Genomic DNA, 18,803 nt, shown 5'->3' on the forward strand with positions numbered 1-18,803 from the left:
TAAACGGGAAGAGCAAACTAAGAGTATTCTTACTGATGGAAAGACACACATTCAGCTCTCAAATAACTCAGGAAAATTCTTCATCCCTTTATAAAGGTACTCACACCATTTTTAAGAATTAATGAATGTATGCCTGCTAAATTATAAAACACAGAATACATAGAGCAGAAAAAGTTCTCAGAGGAACAAAATCTGTCGCCCTCTAAGACAAGGTCAGAGAAGCCTCTATCTATTTTTAAGCTTTTTCTACAGCTCCCCCTAAGTAAATCTGGAAAACTGGACTGTACAAATAAAGATCTGAAACATGGTTCTCAGGACTTGCTGCATGGAAAAAATGTCTTGAGACCAGATTCCAGCAAGGGAACAGAGATCAAAGTTTCAACCCTCTTTGCATTTCAGAGCAAGTACTCCAATCAAAATAGATTGCAACTGGGTAGTGCTTTACGCAATCACAACTGTTTAATTAAAAATATTAAAATAAAATATTGCAGGCTACATAGAAGATCACTAACTGAAAATAATTAAGTAGAAGAATTAGTGTTGCTTTGTTTGTACTACACATGCAGTGAATAATGACTTAGAACTGCATTTGCCAGCACAAACATTAGGATGGGTATACTGACTTACCCTCCTTCCTTCATTTTCCCCTTTCCCTCTCCTCGATACTAACTTGTACACTTTTCAAATTAGGGATGCTTTCCCATGAGCTTGTAGGGTACAAACACACCAGAACTCTACAGTTCACGTAGGGCTTAGAGTAGAGATTAACAGCTAGAATTTAAAGAGTTTTTCCAGACCTCATCATAATTTTGATAAATTGCTTAACAGTTCAAATTAGGTTGTTCTTCTAAAACTGTACAGCCTAAGTGCCTCCAAAAGTGACAGGGTGGCTTTACATTAACAGAAGGACAGATAAGATGGACAGGGTGGCTTTACATTAAACTACTCTCATTTCTTTCTGCAAAACTCCACAGATATTAGTGGGTCAGAATTTATAAAATGTTTTCCAAATCCTCGAGTAATGACTCCACATTTTTAAGCTGCTACTTCTATACCCATTTCTGCTGTCCTTCCTTCTCTCAAAGTAAGCTCACCATTACTTTCACTTCTACTTTTATTTGGGAGAAATCTTGAAGGCCATTCTTTAACTGGTAGAAAAGATGAAAGGATGCATAATAATGGGATAGGCAACATATCACACGCCTCATCTCTTCACTGCTCCTGGCAACAGCACCGTTATTTATCCTCTAAGTTGTATGGAATCTGCTTTTACCACAAATAATTCTCAGTGTGCCCTGTCAAACCCTAACGTGTTTGAAGCACTTCACAAATCAGCACCTGAGCAAGAAAATGTTTGTAGTACTGAAAAATGCAACATTTTAACACTTACTCTGGTTTATAACTACTGCCGTAAGTGACATGTATAATTCACATTGTTGTTACAGCAATATCCAGATAAAAACAGTTCTGCTATGCTGCCCATCTTACAGAACAATAATAGACAGGGCACATTTAGCAAGGCTGCAATTTCAGATACATTATATGTATCTTGTGTGTGAATGTATGTGCATACACATATGAATATATAATGCATGAGTGTATGTGTGAGTGTATGTACCTACATGTTTATTTTCCGTACTCTTAAAATAAAACCTATGAAATTAGGAAGTGCAACAATAGAGTTTTAATTACTGTAACAGAGGCACCGCTTATAAATCACACACATCCGCTAAAAATGCAAAAGGGACAGTCATCATCATCAAGCGGATTCCCTGAAGAAACAAGGCTTGGAGAGTGATGGTGTATGCCCATCTGCTCACATCACCCCTGACCCACTGGCCTTTCTTCCCACTGGTGAACTTCAGCCTATTTTGACATAGGGAAGCGCTGTCAAAGCTATCACGTTTCCACATGTTTTATGAATGTCAATGGCAAATTACAGGACAGAATGGGTCTGCAGGCAGAACTACATCTTTGCCCATTCAAGATGAAGCCACCGTCTGGCCAGACATCAAACATTTATCTCCAAGCTCGCAACTGCACATTCCCTTCCTTACCCAGAGAAGGAAGGGGGGGGCAGAGCAAGGATGGGGGGGAAACATAGGAAGAAGCTGGAAAGTACTGTGATGAGTAAGTGCTGGAAATAGGAAAGCTGAATTAAGGGCATGGGAGAGAGAGGGGGAAAGGGAAACCAGGAAGGCGATATTAAAGTGCTATTATAAAATACAAATCCACAGGAACCAGGCTTCATTAATTCCACTGCTCCCAGAATCAATTGCTAAGTGAGCATATTAGCATTTAAATGACAGGAGGCCTGAAGAAAAGCCCTGCTTTCAACAACTGCAAGTCAATACTGAAGATATCACAGTCTATTACAGAGCTGCAACTCATTATCTTGCATACTTTTGATCTGCAGTCTTCTAAAATTTATTTATTTCTAAGTTCAAGTATTTTAATTGCGAGATGATGAAGAATATGACAAATAAAACCTTTTTATTCTAAGTTTTGGGGGCAATTTAAGAAAATGAGTCTTGCTGCAAAAGAGCACCTAAGAACTCAGTACACTTACCCCATGTTTCTGAATGGCAACATTTGTAAGATGTACAAACATGTTATCCAATTCACTTGTACTTGGTGTATATTTTACTGTGCAAAACCGGCAAAATCCAAGTTTATACCTTAAATGCAAAAAGTCATTAAAATGTGTTAAACCCCAATAAGAAATAAGGAAAAGAGCATCCTAGGATACCATGTACATGTTAAATTTCTTTGTGCAACAAGCACAACATTATTTTGACTACATTAAACACTCTCTCAAAACAAAATACAAATATATACAATCTTACATGTAGCATCTCAGTGGACGATAAGTAGATACTAAAACATATAGACGAAGATCAAATTTCTTTCCACCAATAAGTAATGGATTGTTGATATAGAGTGAAATCACATAGGCTTCTTTGGAAGACTGAGATACAAACCTGAAAAACACAAATCATGTTTCAGAATGTGACAATTGCAACGATATCATCTGATGAGTCATTGTCTTCTTTAGAAGCAGTCTGTAAACTTTGGAGTGACTGAAATCTTGCACCTTTTGCCAAGACAATGTATAAATTTGTAGTGGTTAATAATACACATTTGGCATCAGACGTTATATATAAAAAAAAAGTTAAAATACTAAACCAATAACCAAGATCAATTAACCATTTAAAATCAGTTTTGAAGTTAACAGGGTAGCTGATTGAGCCATTCAGAATGCAGCTCTACAAGCCACTTAGAGCTTGGCATAGTTCAGACAAGCAAAGAGTATGAATTACATTACCTTCATTAGTCAAGGTCTTATACTCCTAGAATGTTTGTATTTACACTTGGTGTGCAATTGCAAGCCACTGTGAAAAGCTAAGATAACTTTTAGATTGGGACATTCTTTAGATTCCAAGTCAAACAGGAAAAAAAAGAAGACAGGAAAAAAAAGAAGACAGGAAAAAAAAGAAGACAGGAAAAAAAGAAAAAGACTCAAGTGATATTCAGCCAGTCGCTTCATAACAGGAGAAAAGGTAACATTAGTTGTGTGATCAAAACTTTTACTAGTCAGAGAAAAACAGATTGCTAACCTGTTTCATCCATTTGGAAGTAGATTGCCAGCATGAGGTGTATTATTTTGTACTCCAAACGGATAATGTATTTCTTTCATATGAATGCATTCTTTCTTTGTACTAATTTAAAAAGTGATTTAATATATATTAAATAAGATAATTACTGAAATTGCTTAGGGAAAGGTTTTTCTCTTTCTTCCTGTTATTCAATACTATGAAGCAGAACAATTTTTTTTGTGCAACTTTTTCCCCAACAACACTGAAAGCATTTTTATAAAGAATAGTTAATTGAACAGTTCTTTCTACCTCCTCATACCAAAACAAATCGTATTAAAACCTGCTTGAAGGAGGAAGTCAGATAACAGCTGAGATTAAATGCAAAACTAACTATATAATGACAAAACACTAATAATGGAATACTTTTCTCATGCATCAGACAATTAGCATGTTGATGTGGTTCACCTGATTACAGAAAGTACAATAAAGAATTTGGCTTTTAAGAACTTACGAAGATGTTTTGCTATCTCGAGACCATTTTTTAATTTGGGAGAGTTTATTGATTAGAAAGATTCCTTTTCCTTGAGCTTTGCCACAAGGTTTCATAATCCAAGTGCTGGAAGGATTTTTTCTGAATTCTTCAACAAAGAGATTATAATCGGCAGGAAGCATAAAAGTAACAGGAACAAAATCTGAGTTAAGGGGGAAAAAAAAAAAAGGTGCACAATTAAGGACACTATATCTGATAAGGCTGTTGACACATATAGACTAAGAAAAAATTTCTGTCTTTTCAGTTTTCCAGTCTGGTATTATCCACCTTCATTAAGACTCATGTTGCTTTTTATCTCACTTGAATTCTAGCTTTAAGTTTTTACTTAAACAAACACTTGCAAAATACTGCATGCTGCTAACTTCAGATCAATTGATCTTAATTCACATGAATAAATTTTTTTCTTCTGTTTATATGCTATGAAATTAGAGTATTATATACCATTCCAACTTAACTTTATCAAGCTTTCTCAATTTCCTATGTCAGTTTTTACCATTCTGCTTACCACCCTATCATCCTCTGTGTGTCCAAAAATGTGAATGTTGATGTTGCTTCCTATTTGGATGTGATAATTTTTATTTCCATGTAACTTGCATTAGTCATTCTTATTTGCTCCCACAATTGGTGTTACCATGCTTACTGAAATCTAAAGAAAAGCATTTCTTGCTTTTTGCTATCAGATTATCTTCCTTCCATCCATACCAAAGTGCTTCTTTCTTACACAGATGAACAGTGCTTTCATTTCACTTTCCCAAGACGTAAATCAACTCAACATATCCCCATCACTCCAATACTTTCTGACCTCCAAAACAACTTTACTCTCCTCATTCCTGATCTATTATTGCTAGTTTCATTTTGGTTTTGTTTTTTTAATTTTATTTCCTAGCAGTCAATACTTGTCCTCCAACTTCCCCCAAATTTCTCCTCTGAAGAGTTTGTTCATTCATTTCTGACTAGAACCTTCCTGCAAAAGTTTATTTTAGTTTTTGCTCCAGTATAAGATTTCTAGATAATGTCTTTTTTTTCACTTTTGAATTAAAGAAACTCCAACCCTGTCTCATATGAAGTTCCAGAGCCCTTTGGTTTCACCTTTAATCTTAAGACAAAGTACCTTAATCTCCCATTTTTCCCTCTTCAAAATAATTTTTTAAAAACCCAAACAAAAAAACTTAACAAAAACCCAACCAACCCCTTCCCTCCCACAGACTCTCCTCTCAAACACAAAAAGCCTCATTACAAATCTATTTCTGTACCCTTACAATTTAAAAGTAATAATTTCATTATCACTTTATCTAATGTTGCTTCAGCTAGTGCTGCACTGTTAAATTCAGTCCTCTTTAAGGACCTTACTACTTACAAAACTAAGTCTAAATACAACTTCCATGGATACAAACTGGATTTCTTCTCCTCCTTGAATACTAGCGAGTACACAGTGGAAGAATTGGGCCTTAGTGCTGTGGTAATATGACATTGAAACAGAAATGTTCAATATTTCATTCCTGTTTCATTTCTAATTTCAAAGATCCTGAAAGAGTGGCATCCCCTCTGTTCCTCTCAATTTGTAAAATATTAGCCATTATCCTTCAAAGCAAGGTTTGTGAAAAGCTTAAAAAATGTAGTATTTCATATGAAATGTTCACTACTACTGTTTTCATTACTTTCCCAATTCTTGTGTTTCCTTATGCTCTAATGGCAGATTTGAGGGGAAGGAGAAGACGACAGGGAGAGAAGGCTGTTAGGTTTGCAGAAAGTAGCAAACAATTTTAGGATAAAGTGCACTTCATTTAATTGACAGGGACAGAGCATTTCAAGATAGTCACTTTAACACTTCAGAGGTTCACTGCTTTATGCACAAAAAAGCTAGTTCAATTCCAGGTTACTGACCACAGAGAAAAAAAGATTAATGCTGATAATGAAAACCACATACCCAAATAAATATATTTCCCATTTTCATCCTTTTCAGCAAGAGGACTTCCTTCTTTCTCAAGTTCTTTCCTATATCGCTTGATATTCTTTACCATCAAATCTTTTCTGGTTAGTTCATAATGGTTTGGGAAATGATTGACAATTTGGTCATCAGAGAGACGGTAACCAGTTTCCACACTGAAAACATTTCTGATTGTTTGGACGCTCATCCTGAAAGCAAAGACAGATACCAAATGATTTCTCCCAAGAAACACAACTCAGGAGGACAAAGTTGAAATTTTTTATTTGTTACATTCACTTCACCTTTTCTCTCTCATTTCTCTTTAAAGTGTAATATTTCGCTGCAGTGACAATCCAACATATCCTGAACCTCTGTTAGCAAAACCAATGAAATCCCGCCAGAGGTTTTACTGATCCCTCTACCAGTACTGAAATTGGGGCAGACAGTGAGGAAAGTGACAACTTGGCCCTACTGGACTCTGTTGATAGTCAGGTCAACCCCCAGCAGGGCCTAAAAATGACTGATATGCACTCAAATGCTACAGAAGCATCTTTCTAAATCCATTACTTTGCTCTCTGGAAACTCAGCTTTCCTCTTAAAAGCTACAAAACAACTTCCTACTGACTACTTTGCTATTCAGATTGCAAAGGACTTTGAGCATATGAATTGAAAACAGTGATTCAGAGATTTTGCTAAACACACCCGTAAACACCAGATCAGAGGGCTGCAGTGACAAAGTCATCAAATCAGTTATCTACTTCATTTTTCACATAAGATAGTAGCAGGGCCACGAATACGAAGACTTTTCTATAGTAGATGTCTCACGTTAGAAATTTAAGGATATTTTCTGAATGCCATCAATCTGCTACGTTGTGATTTCAGGATGAAAAAAACAAAAGCAAACAAGCAGTCACACAACAGTTTCCATGACTGCCCTTGTCCCCCACTGCCCCCAACTACATTCCAAAAGCATGAGCAGATTACTAGCTTCCTACCCATTTAGATAAGTGGTTCAGAAAGGGTACATTTGGCAGCATAAATTCCCATTCTGTCTTATTTGAAAGGGACAATACAAATTGTTTGGTTTACTTGAAGAGTATTGTTTCTGCCAATTAATAGATTACTGTATTCTAGGACAGCATTTCATGGTCTTATATTAGACAAATGCCAAATAAGAAGCTAGATTATTTACTCTCATCCTCCACCATTATCTTGATTTAATTTCACATTCATTCTCAGTATTGAAATGTTGAATAATTAGTCTGCATATAAATCATTATCACAAAGGAGAAGGAAAGTACAGTTCTCAAGGCCTTTATTACAGGAGCCTGCACTCTGGTAACAGGACAAGCCTCCGTCACATTGATAAAAGAGTATTTTTTCCATATATTGGAGCTGTGTACTCTTGGATTATTTTGCTTATGCTGTGTTGTCAGAAAATTTTGGGAAAAGACACATCCAAAGATTCCCTTCGGGCCTCAAATCTCTTTCAACAGTAGAGGAAAAATTCTCCCTACTGCCTACAAAAAAATTTTAATAAAATCAGATATCACATTTCAAAAACAAACAACACCCCCCAAAACAAACAAACAAACCCCCCAAAAACACACACACACACACCCCCCCAACCAAACAGACAAACAAGCAAAACCCCCCAAAATCACCAGCCTTTCCCCTGGGCTTTTTACAATTGGTATTCCCAGAAGTGATCGATATCTTGCTAGGTCAGTGACTTTCCACTCCCTGACGAAAACCTTTGGCAAACTGCAAAGATACACGACATCAGTAGCATGGGAATGGATCCATGCAGATGGGACTTTCTGCCCTAAGGAACACCAATGACTTTAGCAGACCTGCATGGATACAGGAATCTAGCAATACAAATCTGAACAGAAGACTAGCAACAGCATAAGACATTACAGGGGCAATGAAACAATGTTAGACTCTTAGGAGCACTGCAGTAAATTAATGCTAATTTGTGCATCTTTTGGTTTTAATATGTGTTTTGTCAAATAATTAATGGTATTAACATAATTCACAAATTTAGAAATTGGTATTTTTTATGTACTTACCAATAAAAATTCCAGTCTTCATTTTCTGCCACTTGAATCCAGCCTCTTTTTTCAAAGTTGTTTATTAGAACAGATTTTTCTATATCAGTTACCCACTTTACTTTTCCTGCCATTGTCCTAATGCAGAATCAACCTGTTAGTAAAGAAAAGTTTAAAGATGTGAAGTTGAAAACAGGAGAGAATACAAACCAGGAAAGTCAGAAGGGAAGAAAAGTAGCATCTAGAAAACACTAAGTAAGACAGAAGTAAATTAATTTAAAAATCAAGAAAAATAACATCATAGGTTCAGACTGAAACCCTGCATTTGTCAAGTGGACAACTACAAACAAGGACACTAGTTACAAGGATCTTTTGCACTCCCCAGCCAATCCACCTTTTATGAATAGGCACATAACTCATGTTTCCCCTTAAATACACTAATGATGGAAATCACCATTGTACACTTACTGGATAATGGTTACAGAACCAAGCATAGAACACAGACATTTTGTTATTTCTAACCAAGACTTATATGCATATAAGTTTTTTTGCTTTGTTTTGAAGTAGGAGAGTTCGAACAAAAATAAAATGATTCCAAGAGAAACCCTTACATGCCCTATCAAGAACCATGATTTGCTATGAAAGAAACCAAAGTAATGTTACCACCGTTGTGTTGTCTTCTCTGTATTTCATGCAGCCCTGGTTTTGCCTTCTGCTCTAGCTAGGGCAGGGGATAAACTGACATCATTAAACCCTTGACAGCAGGATTTCTCCAAACCTAAGGTTGCTAAAGCATTCCATGTAAGCTGCATTTCAATTCATGACACCTAGGTGTCACTTTCTACATCAGATCTCTCACTTGTCCACATCAGCCCTTTCTGTTTGGATCACACAATCATTCTGGTTGGAAGGGACCTCACCAGGTCTCTTGTCCAGCCTCCTGCTAAACACACGGTTAGCTATGAGGTCAGACCAGGTTGCGCAGAGCTTTATCCAGCTACATTTTGAAAACCTCCTCAGCTTCTCTGAGCATCCTGCCTCACTGTTTGACTGGCCTCATGAGGAAAAGGGTTTTTTCCCCATATATTCTGAACCTCTCTTCTTTCAGTTGATGCCTGTTGTCTCTCATCTTCCCACACTTCACCATGCTAAAGAGCCTAGGTCTGTCTTCTTTATAACCTCCTCATATGTACAGGCAGGCTGCTGTTTGGTGACCCCAGAGCCACTTCTTCTCCAGGCTGAAGTACCACAGTTGCCCAAGCTTCTCCTCACCAGACAAGTGCTTCAGCCCCTTCACCATCTTGGTAACACTCCACTCTACTTGCTCAAACTTATTGACATCTGTCTTGTTCCAGGGGGCTCAACTTCCTTTTGTCTGTCCTCTGATATATAGTGTTACATCCTTGCCCTTTTTGTTTGAGAGAGACAGCCAAGTCTAGCAAGGTGGGAATGCATGACAAATGCACTGAAGAAGGACAAGCCCAGCACCCACAATTGCTATCTCTCTGAAGGGCAGGCTGAAGCTTCTGACAGCAGCAGGCACTCACCTACTTGCACTCCCCTTTACAAGGGCTGTTTGGCAAGATCCCCTTCACACGGTGTCTCATATCGTGCATTAATGTAATACCAAGGAAGATGGGGGCAAAGAAATACAAACTGAAGCACGTCGTCCTTTGTGTATACATAGTCTAGAGCCAAAAGCCCACAATCCAGCTGATGTGGACAGAACACTACACTGTATACAACGAACAACATATTTACCCCATCTCTAAGTAAATGGTGAAGCCCAGCCTCCCAGGATCTAGGCCTGATTGATATACAACTATTAAGCAAGCTAACATATATTCATGAGCAAATGATAATAACTGATAAAGTCAAGGGTAGACAGCTCTCATAAGCAGTTTCAATGTTGCTGTTTAGTCTTTCTGCAGTTCATTCCACAAATTAGTTTTACAACCGCAACCTAGTGAATTTTCATAGTTACATTTCACAGATATCAACTGCAGAGAAGTGCTAATTCAGAAGAATATCTCTTTGGGCCAAAAGCAGATTCTTTGGCACACACCTCTCCCAGGAACAAAAACTGCCATGCAAGGGAGTGGGAGAGAGTGGAGTCACACACAGATGTGTAACACCATCTACTGTTCCCTCTACATATACTTTTCCATTGAAAAGTCAATTAAAACTTCAAATCAACTTTACTAATGCAATAATGTAATTAATACAAGTAAGTATTGAATGCAGTTAATGCAATTTCTGCAACTAAGATATTGGACTGGAATTCAAGGGGTCTTCAGTTTCCAGGACTAGATGTGGAGATGTACATCTGTCAGCAAGCTAACACCCCTTCGGTTTCTCTCTTCCTGGGAAGCAGACCCCATTATATAGTGCTCCCACTTTTTCCTTCCTAGACTATTTAAACTGCCAGACTCCAGAAGGCAGAAATATTTACTATTAGACTTTAATTTTAAAGAGTTTGAGACACACTTATTTTTATTCACATTGGTAAAACAAGTTGAAATCAAGCTTAAATAGACAGATAAAAAAAGAGTATATGCAGGCTCAGGGTCTTTTTGTGTGTGATTATACAACACCTAGTTCTACAAGGTCATGATCTTTCTCTAAGCCTTCCAGATACTACGAAAACAAAAATAAATGAATCAAAGGCATTCATTTATTTGTATTGAAGTATGTATGATTCACAGTCAGTGACTCACTAGTATCACACACCACCTTGTTGTGGTTTTAAATGTTCAGGGATTAGTCAGCTTGGAATAGAATTGTCCCTTCAAAAGGAAGTGCGTTAAATGCTACAATAGCACTAATGAAACACACCATAAAAATCTTCAAGAGGCCTTAAAAATCTGTCCTCCACATCTCCAAGCTACTCCGTTAGGTTTACCAACTTCCAATGCCAATGTTATACTGGCTGTGCCTCTGTCTTTATAGAGGCACATAGCTGCTGCCTGGCAAAGATTAAGAGACCGGGTGCGCTGTCACAAGCAGGGCTACTTTGCCAACGCTTCTAATGCTGCAACCTCATTTCTACCCTGGGATGCAACAGCTGCCACAGCATCCTTTCTATAGGATTCTTTATGAAGAGATTTCAATGCATGCTGCACATCCTAAGGCAAGGAACCCTGAAAAGATTGCATGTACTGATCCAGCAAGTCGATTTTGTGGTAGCAAGTGGGACTGTTCCATGACTAGTTGTGCTGTCTGACTTCCAGAGAATTGCACTGCTTGATTTCAGAAGCCAGAGACAATTCAACAGAAGTCTCACCCACAGGAAGGTGAGTTAAAACTAAACCAAAGCTAAAAATTGAAAATAACTTCTACTGCGAATAAAAAGAAAATTACAAGAATGTTATTCTTTTCCTGTTTTGGGAACTTCAGGCCTTACAGATCCATCCTGCTGCAGGAGGACTGAAAGGATAGCAATACAACAGCAGGCCGAAAAGTAGTCCTTGGTTTATGTGGCCAGATTGATCATCTCAGAAGATGTTTAACCAGCCTGTAAACATAATCTTCTGGTTTTGTGTAATTTAATTACTGAAACCCACAAACAAGAAGTCACAGAAATATAACTTACATTAAGCTGTACCAAAAACTTTCTTATTTTCCATAATACAATGTTAAAGCTACTTAGTTTTCCATAGGACTCCTCTAATCTGAAATTACGTATTCTTGACAATTTGATGAGATTGCACAAGATAACCACGCATACAAACTTCTGGTCAGCTGAGATCGTTAGCTTCAGTAAACATCAAAGAGCTACATAACACAGCCCTAGCCAGTGTATAGTAAGTCCTTCTCAGAGCAGCAGGCCTCCTACTCAGGAGACAAGAAGTACGTAGTACGGGCACAGCAGGCCTGACACTTCTCCAAAGCACTGCCTTTGCTGCACAGACTGGTCCCAGGGACAGCACATAAATGTAAAACGTGAAAGCCTGGCAGCAGCCTAATCCAAGGTGAGTGCTTCTTACCCTGGCACAAATTCACGAGGCTTTTGCATCATGGTGAGAACCAAAAGCATCCCGGTCATCATTACTACCGCTATGGAAGCTACTCATGCTGATTGCAGACCATCTTTTCACACGGCAAGGTAAGTGTAAGTAAGTGATGCCGATGTCTACAGCACCTGGTCTAACAAGCTCTATTTGCTTCTAACAGTGGAAAACGTTAATTGTGGCTCATTATTAAGTTTATTACTGGAAAATCCAGTTCGACTGATGTGGTCATGCCATCAGAGGGGACCGGGAGGGCCTGCCAGAGGGATGCCCAAAACATTAGGGACAGCAAGGAGCCGAGGACTGAAACAGCCTCATCGCTGAGCTGTCAGAAACCAGGAGCCCGGGGGAGCAAGAGATCACCAACCGCCCCAGAAGCAGACGCGGGCACGCCACTTAGTGGAGGCAGCCGAGCTCGGGCCTCCACCAACGCCTCACCAGCGGCGCGACCCGCCATGTCGCGACAGCCGCACGACCCCGGCTGGCTTTGCCACAGCCCTTCCCAGGCACCCTCCGACACTGGGCCCGCAGGGGAACCTGGGCGAGACGATTACCTCCCCCCTCCGTCTCCCAGGAAGGGTCGCGATCCCACAGGGATCTTCGGCTGTCGCGATAGCCCCGGGGTGGAAGGAGGCAGAGCGCCTCCTCCGACGGCAGAGGGCGGTTGGAGCCCGCACCGCGTGTGTGTATGGGACAACACAACCCACGCCCCCACGCTCACCTGCCGGCGGGAAGGACGGCCGCGACTCCCCCTCACACCCAGCCGTCCCCGCCGGCCGCTCCCATCGCCTCCGCCGGCGGCTCCGCTGCGCGGCCACAGCCAACCCCTCCCTCATCCTTTCCGGTGCCGCTCCCTAGCAACCGCGACGCGCCGGGGGCGGGACTTCCGGAGAGGAGGCTATAGCGGGGGGAGGGGGCTCGGTTGCCAAGGAGAGGCACAGCGGCCCCGCCTCGCGAGCGCCAGGGGCCATCTTGTGTTCGTAACGGGGAGGCCTGTGGTGTCTTTTCGCTGCTCAGGGCTGACAACCACGTCAGTCCAAACGCTCGGTAGCGGCGCTGCGAGGAAGGAGAGGTGCGGAGGGTGCGTGGAGAGGCCGAGGCCCAGCACAGGCCCTGAAGGGAAAGGGGTGTTCCCTTTAGGCCTGTGCCAGGCCCCGGCCTCACCTGCCTTTTTCCGTCACCCTCTGCATGCTGCGAGGCTTACAGGAGGGCCCTGAAACCTGCCCGACCTTTTCGCCATCATCCACTGTGCCTGGGGCGGTTTTGATCTTAAACTGCTGTGGCCTGGGCCTGCCCCATTGTCAGAAAAAAACATCCCTGATGAACATCTGATCATGAATAAATGGAGGTTTGCGGAAGGTCATAGCATGACAAAACAGATGTTCCCAGAATGCCTAAAACAACCCAGATCACTCAGATGGTGAAGCTGAAGTTCGTGTTCAGGCGCATCAGGTGCTATGAGTTTCATTGCTAAATGGCTGTAGGAATATCTTTTTTTGTACTGATACTGTTCTGAGGAAGTGTGTGAATTCTCCCCAAAATGATCAACAACTATATTAGAAGTTACGGCATTAGTGCCTGCGTAGAGAAGCCTGGTTTACACACACAAAATTCCTTCCAAAACAGATTATTTTAAGATACCTGACATATATTGAGGTTACTGACATTTTGTGATAGGCTCAATATAAAACAATAAGGTATTACATAATGAACTTCAGAGATTTGAAGAGTGCAGAAGAAAATAGAAGTAAAATAAATTATTAATTCAGTAAGACAAATTACTTATTAAAAAATAGATCTGTCAAGACAATAGCTGGAATATGCAGTTTGCAGTGTGTTGGCATACAGCAAATAACTGCTATGAATCTATATTCCCTAAGAGCCTTAATTCCCCAAATGTTCTAAATATAATAAATATGCTCTCTGATTTACCATATTGTCCTATGGTAATAGCCTCAGTTTCAAGGATGCAACTACAGAGAAACAGTTAAATTTAATAATTAATATAACTGGAGGTATTAAATATTCCCTAGTTTAACTACAAAAGGAGCCACAAAATGCAGTGTATCTTCCTTCAGTGACGTGTGATGGAAATTTCCTGGCACCACATTATCGCTGGCAACAGGAGACAGCATGGAGCAGCCTTCACAGCCGTCTTTCAACCAAGAAGGTACGTCTGCTGTGTGACAGCTGGCAACAAGAAAAGTGAACCTGAATCTTCTCCTTGCTATTAATCCTTTTTTGTCCCTGCATCCATCATACCTTGGGGGAAAGCTGAAAAAGTACTGCTTTTTAAATGTATTCAATAATTCATTAAGGACAGAAACAAGTTGTTTGGGTTTTTAATGTTAGAGTCTTTTAGCTTAATTCAGCAGTCCTTAATCGAAGTTGTAGTTCCATGGTATAAAAAGCTGTTGTTTTGCTGTCTCTGAAAATTACATTGACAGTATTACCTCACGGCTAATAATAGATGCTCTAGTTTTTAATATTAATGCATCTCCACTTTGTAACATTATTGTTGCAACAAGGTAAGTCGGGGAGAATTTGAGAACAGCTCAGTTATGCTTACTATTATTATATCAGGAAATGCTGTAGCAGCATCGGCGTGCTATCTTTGTGACAGAAATTGCTCCTATGATGACATTTGCGTATTTTATTTTAAGCTTGAGTCAACTCACTGAATCAAGCACGATTACCTGTATGTGCAAAATTAAGCCTGGTTTTGTGAAGGGTACTATTATTGATTTGAAGCGAAGTACATACAAAAATTGAAATATCAGAACTGGTAAATAGGACAAAATCTTGCAAGAAATGATATTACTGAGGTTAATTTCCCTTTTATTGTATTGCACTTTCGAGGCAATTTTCGTTAGCCTATTGCACGTGTAAATGTAAACACCATCCTCACAGCCCTTAGCATGAGTTGGACAACAAGCATTGTCATGTTCCTTTTACAGATGAGTAAACCTCATGTGCAGAGCTCGGAAGATGAGAGGAAAACATCCATGTTACAAGGAGGATTATTACACATAGCGCAAAAAAAGAAGTGCTAAGTGTATACACACACACAAGCACTTTTCTACATTTAAAAACTTAGATGCGAAAGTCTACGGACATCCCAGCTTCAGGTGGAGTGCTGTATCTGTTCCACTGTTCTGCTTCTCCTGGTGTTTACCTTCACTCACAGGGAGATGAAATCATACTATAAATAGAGGACAAAGTCCACTTTCAAGCATTACCCGATAAAGTCTCCTGTTTGACATGACAATAAAGTGTGGAGCAACAGGGGGTTTTGGTTCTTTAAAGCTCTTCTGCAGTAAACTGTGCTCTCTAGTGATGGGTGATACTGACTGAATCAGTCACCACACTGTTATCAACAGCACAAAAGAAAAACACTCTAAGTCCCATGACCTCACTAAACCTTTTGGGCAAGAGGTCAGTAGTGTTTGAGTAGATGGCTCGCTCTCTCTCTCTCTTTAACCCGTCAGTAACTCTGTGCTGGCAGTGTTGCCAGTGCTGCTCCTGCTTTCTGCCCTGCACCCTTCTTCCTCAGGTACCCTCAGGACAGTTGGGGATGTGTGCACCTCTCTGTTGTTTTTGCTAAGCTGAACAAACTAAGAGGAAAAGCTGCTCCTCCCTGCTCAAAAGCGAACACCACCACATTTCCAACATTTTAAAAGACTAAATTACAAAATGCATATTGAAACCCAAAGGGATTCTTGAGCAGCGTTGATCTCTGCCACCAAAACCACGCTGAAGCTCACAACCAGTGTGGGCTCCAGCACACTCAGGGTGCTGAAAAAAAAAACCGCGTGGGCCCACCTGCAGACAAGCGAAGCCGTTTGGAAAAGGGGTACTTCGGCACAAGGGGACTGCAGGGCCTGGCCGTGCCACTTGGCATCTCCACCAGTGCACGGAGCTCGTGCCGTGGTGGCCAGAGTCCCGTCACGTCCCATCACCGCGGCAGGGGCCATCCCACCGCGGTGGCTAGTGTCCCACCGTAGGGTCGCCCATCCACGGGACGATCCCGGCCTCGCCGGCTCCACCTTGGCGCGGACGGCGCCCCCAACCCCGCCGCCACAGCCGCGCCCGCCGGCGCCAGCCCGGCCCCGGGGGGGCGGCACGGCCCCGCTCCCCCCGAGGTGCTTCTCCTCCCACCGGCAGCGGCCGCCCGGGCCACCGAGCCCGACCCAGCGGGGGCGGCGGGTGTCCCCGGCGGGGCGGTGCGGGGCGCGGAGCGGAGCGGGGCGGGGCGGCGGGCGGACAATAGGGGCAGTCTGCGAGTGACGCCGTGGTGAGTGGCCGGCGCGGTGGCGCGATGGGGCCGGGGCGGGGCGGTGGGGACCCCCTTCTCCTGACGACGCCTGCCTCTGTGCCCGCAGGGCGGCGGTGGCTTGCAGCGCGGGGCGCCGAGCCGAGGTGAGCCGCGGAGTCCCGGCGGGAGAGGGGAGGCGCGGCGGCGCCTTTCCTTGAGGCGGGCGGGGAGGAGCGGGGGGAAACCGACCGGGCTCTCCCGGGCAGAGCCAGACCGCGGCCCCGGGGCGGTGCGGAGGGCGGCAGGAGGCCGGCGGTCCTGGGACCCGCCGCCTCACCTGCGCGCCTGGTCCCGAGGCGGGGATATCCCGGCCCCGTGGTTGGGTCCCGGCAGGTTTCCACAGGCAGCCCGCCCCCACGCACCTCCGGCGGGTCTGGCGCCGCAGCATCTTTGCGCTCGGGAGGGGGGAAATCGGTGTTTTAAAAAACACGCCGGACGGGGGTGAACACCGGGAACCGAGCGAGCGGCCGGAGCCGCCGGTCGCAGGCAGCGCCGTGCCCGCGGGGGGTGGGCACGGCCGGGGCCCGGGGCGGGAGGCGCCGCGGCGCTGAGCCGCGCGTCGGCAAGGAAGGACCTGTCCCGGCTGCTCAGCCTTCGGGAGGGACGTGGGTGCCCTCCCAAATGATGCTGTGGGGATCTGTGTGCTTTGTACTCAACTGCTATCTTCTAAGCAAATGAGGAGCGGAGTACGTGTACTTTCACTCTTAGCAAAGCAGGAAATAAGCTCTCAAAATAAGTCTAAGATGTGTAGCAAAATGTGCCACCGATAAACATTATTAGATGTTCCTGAATAACTCCTTTTCTATATCTGCATGCATTTACAACAATGCTACTGATAGTAGGAATGATGTGCGACAGCAGAGATGGATAAAGAAATCCGTAGGGCAGTAAATACTCAGTAATGTTTAAGTCATTTCACAGGAGTGATTGCACGAGCGTGATGAGTTCCGTGATTAAGCAGACTTCTAGGTGTTTAAATTGCAAAGTGAGTATAAGCCTGCGTCTGCTTCTCTAGGCTATATCAGAAAGATATACGTATAACAAGAAGATAGAATGGTCACCATTATCATTTTCTCTGACAGGTACATGGACAAAGTTATTTTGAGTTAATGTATTGTGGGTATGTGATTTTTTTTTTTTTAGCCATTCAATGCATGTCACTTGAATGGGAGTTAGGATTGAGTATAATGAAGAAGAAAATCAATGTTTAAGGTATTTGATCTCTTCAGATGTCAAAATGTCACTGCTGTAGAGACCCTGTCTCTCCGAAAGGAGAAATTTAAGAAAATTGCCTGCTTCACCTGGTCAGTAGGTGTCTGTGATGGCTCTTTTTAAGGACTTTTGTATCAATAGACCATTGACCTTAAGACCATTTAGAGAGGGCTAAGAAAAATTGAACGCGTTCACCTTGTGCAGGGTAACAGCCTGCTGGCCAAAGGAAGAGCTGGTGGTAGGATACCAACTGTGAGCTTGATCCTGCAGTTACCGAAGGGAGTAGTAAAACCCCTCCTAATGCAGTATGGATCTGAAACGAAACTAAGAAGCCAAATACTGAAATCAAAATTTATATGAGTAAGGGCTACAAATCTACAAAAAGGAAATCAATGAAGAACACATCGCATTTGAAGAAATACAGTGCTGTATCGGGGCAAAATGAATCCTGTGCATAAAACCTTCTTCGTTTGCTCTTCACAGTTGGTTTTATACATTTGATCTATTTAATAAGACAACTTATTTTTATTGTTGGTTACACTGTCTGCAAGATGTGTGAAATATACCTTACCAATGGTAACTTGGTGATTTTATTATGTAAAAATGCCACTAAAATATTGTGGTTGAACTAGATTTTTAAGTAGTAGTCATTTTATTGCAGTGCTTGTAACATTGTTCCTATTAGCATTTTACCCATACAGGAAGCCCAAGTAAAACTAAGAACAGCGTGGCATTTTAATTCTTTATACTGACATGCAGAAAAAGAAAGACAGCATAAATAGTGAGGTAAATTTGAGATCTTAGACTTAGAGTTACACTGTACCTGCAAATCAACAGTTTCTCTCATCTTCCCAGTCTGGTAAGTGGGATCTCAGAGGCACCTGTAGGAGAAGACCACCAAAGTTCATAGAAGATGCTGAGTTTTCTGACCACAAGTCCAATAAAGTGTCCTTGTTAAATGGGGAAGGATGCAGGTGCGAGGTGGCAATACACAACAGCATGCGTGCCGTGCTGCGCAGTGCTAAGGGGGCAGCCCGTAGCTTCCCAAATGTGCCAGCTTTTTAAGAATGTGAATGATCATGTTTAAATTAACAGTATTATTAGGTCTGTTGAAGATACGCATCTGCCAAAGTATTTTTCTA

General features: G+C 42.1%; 1 protein-coding gene and 1 long non-coding RNA gene across 5 annotated transcripts in view; one reads left to right on the plus strand and one right to left on the minus strand.

Moving 5' to 3' along the window:
- TTLL1 (TTL family tubulin polyglutamylase complex subunit L1) overlaps nt 1–16,230 on the minus strand; it is a 29,107-nt gene extending 12,877 nt beyond the window's left edge. Inside the window, exons 1-6 of one of the 3 annotated variants that reach the window (XM_054803198.1) lie at nt 15,957–16,230; nt 8,146–8,278; nt 6,074–6,282; nt 4,108–4,288; nt 2,847–2,981; nt 2,570–2,678 (exon numbers count right to left, since the gene is read on the minus strand). In XM_054803198.1, coding sequence (XP_054659173.1) covers nt 2,570–2,678; nt 2,847–2,981; nt 4,108–4,288; nt 6,074–6,282; nt 8,146–8,258 — 747 coding nt within the window. In that variant the 5' untranslated portion in view covers nt 8,259–8,278; nt 15,957–16,230. Of the gene's footprint in view, nt 1–2,569; nt 2,679–2,846; nt 2,982–4,107; nt 4,289–6,073; nt 6,283–6,775; nt 6,939–8,145; nt 8,279–12,855; nt 12,978–15,956 lie in introns of those variants that run through there. The other 2 variants (XM_054803209.1, XM_054803215.1) reach the window with 2 other exon arrangements.
- Nucleotides 11,928–15,404, plus strand: LOC129196193 (uncharacterized). 2 transcript variants are annotated; one of them, XR_008574093.1, is made up of 3 exons: nt 11,928–12,229; nt 14,168–14,304; nt 15,092–15,404. It is a non-coding gene; the product is annotated as an uncharacterized LOC129196193 (long non-coding RNA). The 2 variants fall into 2 exon arrangements; XR_008574094.1 differs by lacking the exon at nt 11,928–12,229 and adding an exon at nt 13,110–13,586.
- Nucleotides 16,231–18,803: the final 2,573 nt, after the last annotated feature.

The sequence above is a fragment of the Grus americana genome, chromosome 1 (assembly GCF_028858705.1).
Source record: "Grus americana isolate bGruAme1 chromosome 1, bGruAme1.mat, whole genome shotgun sequence".
NCBI classification, from domain to species: Eukaryota; Metazoa; Chordata; class Aves; order Gruiformes; family Gruidae; genus Grus; species Grus americana.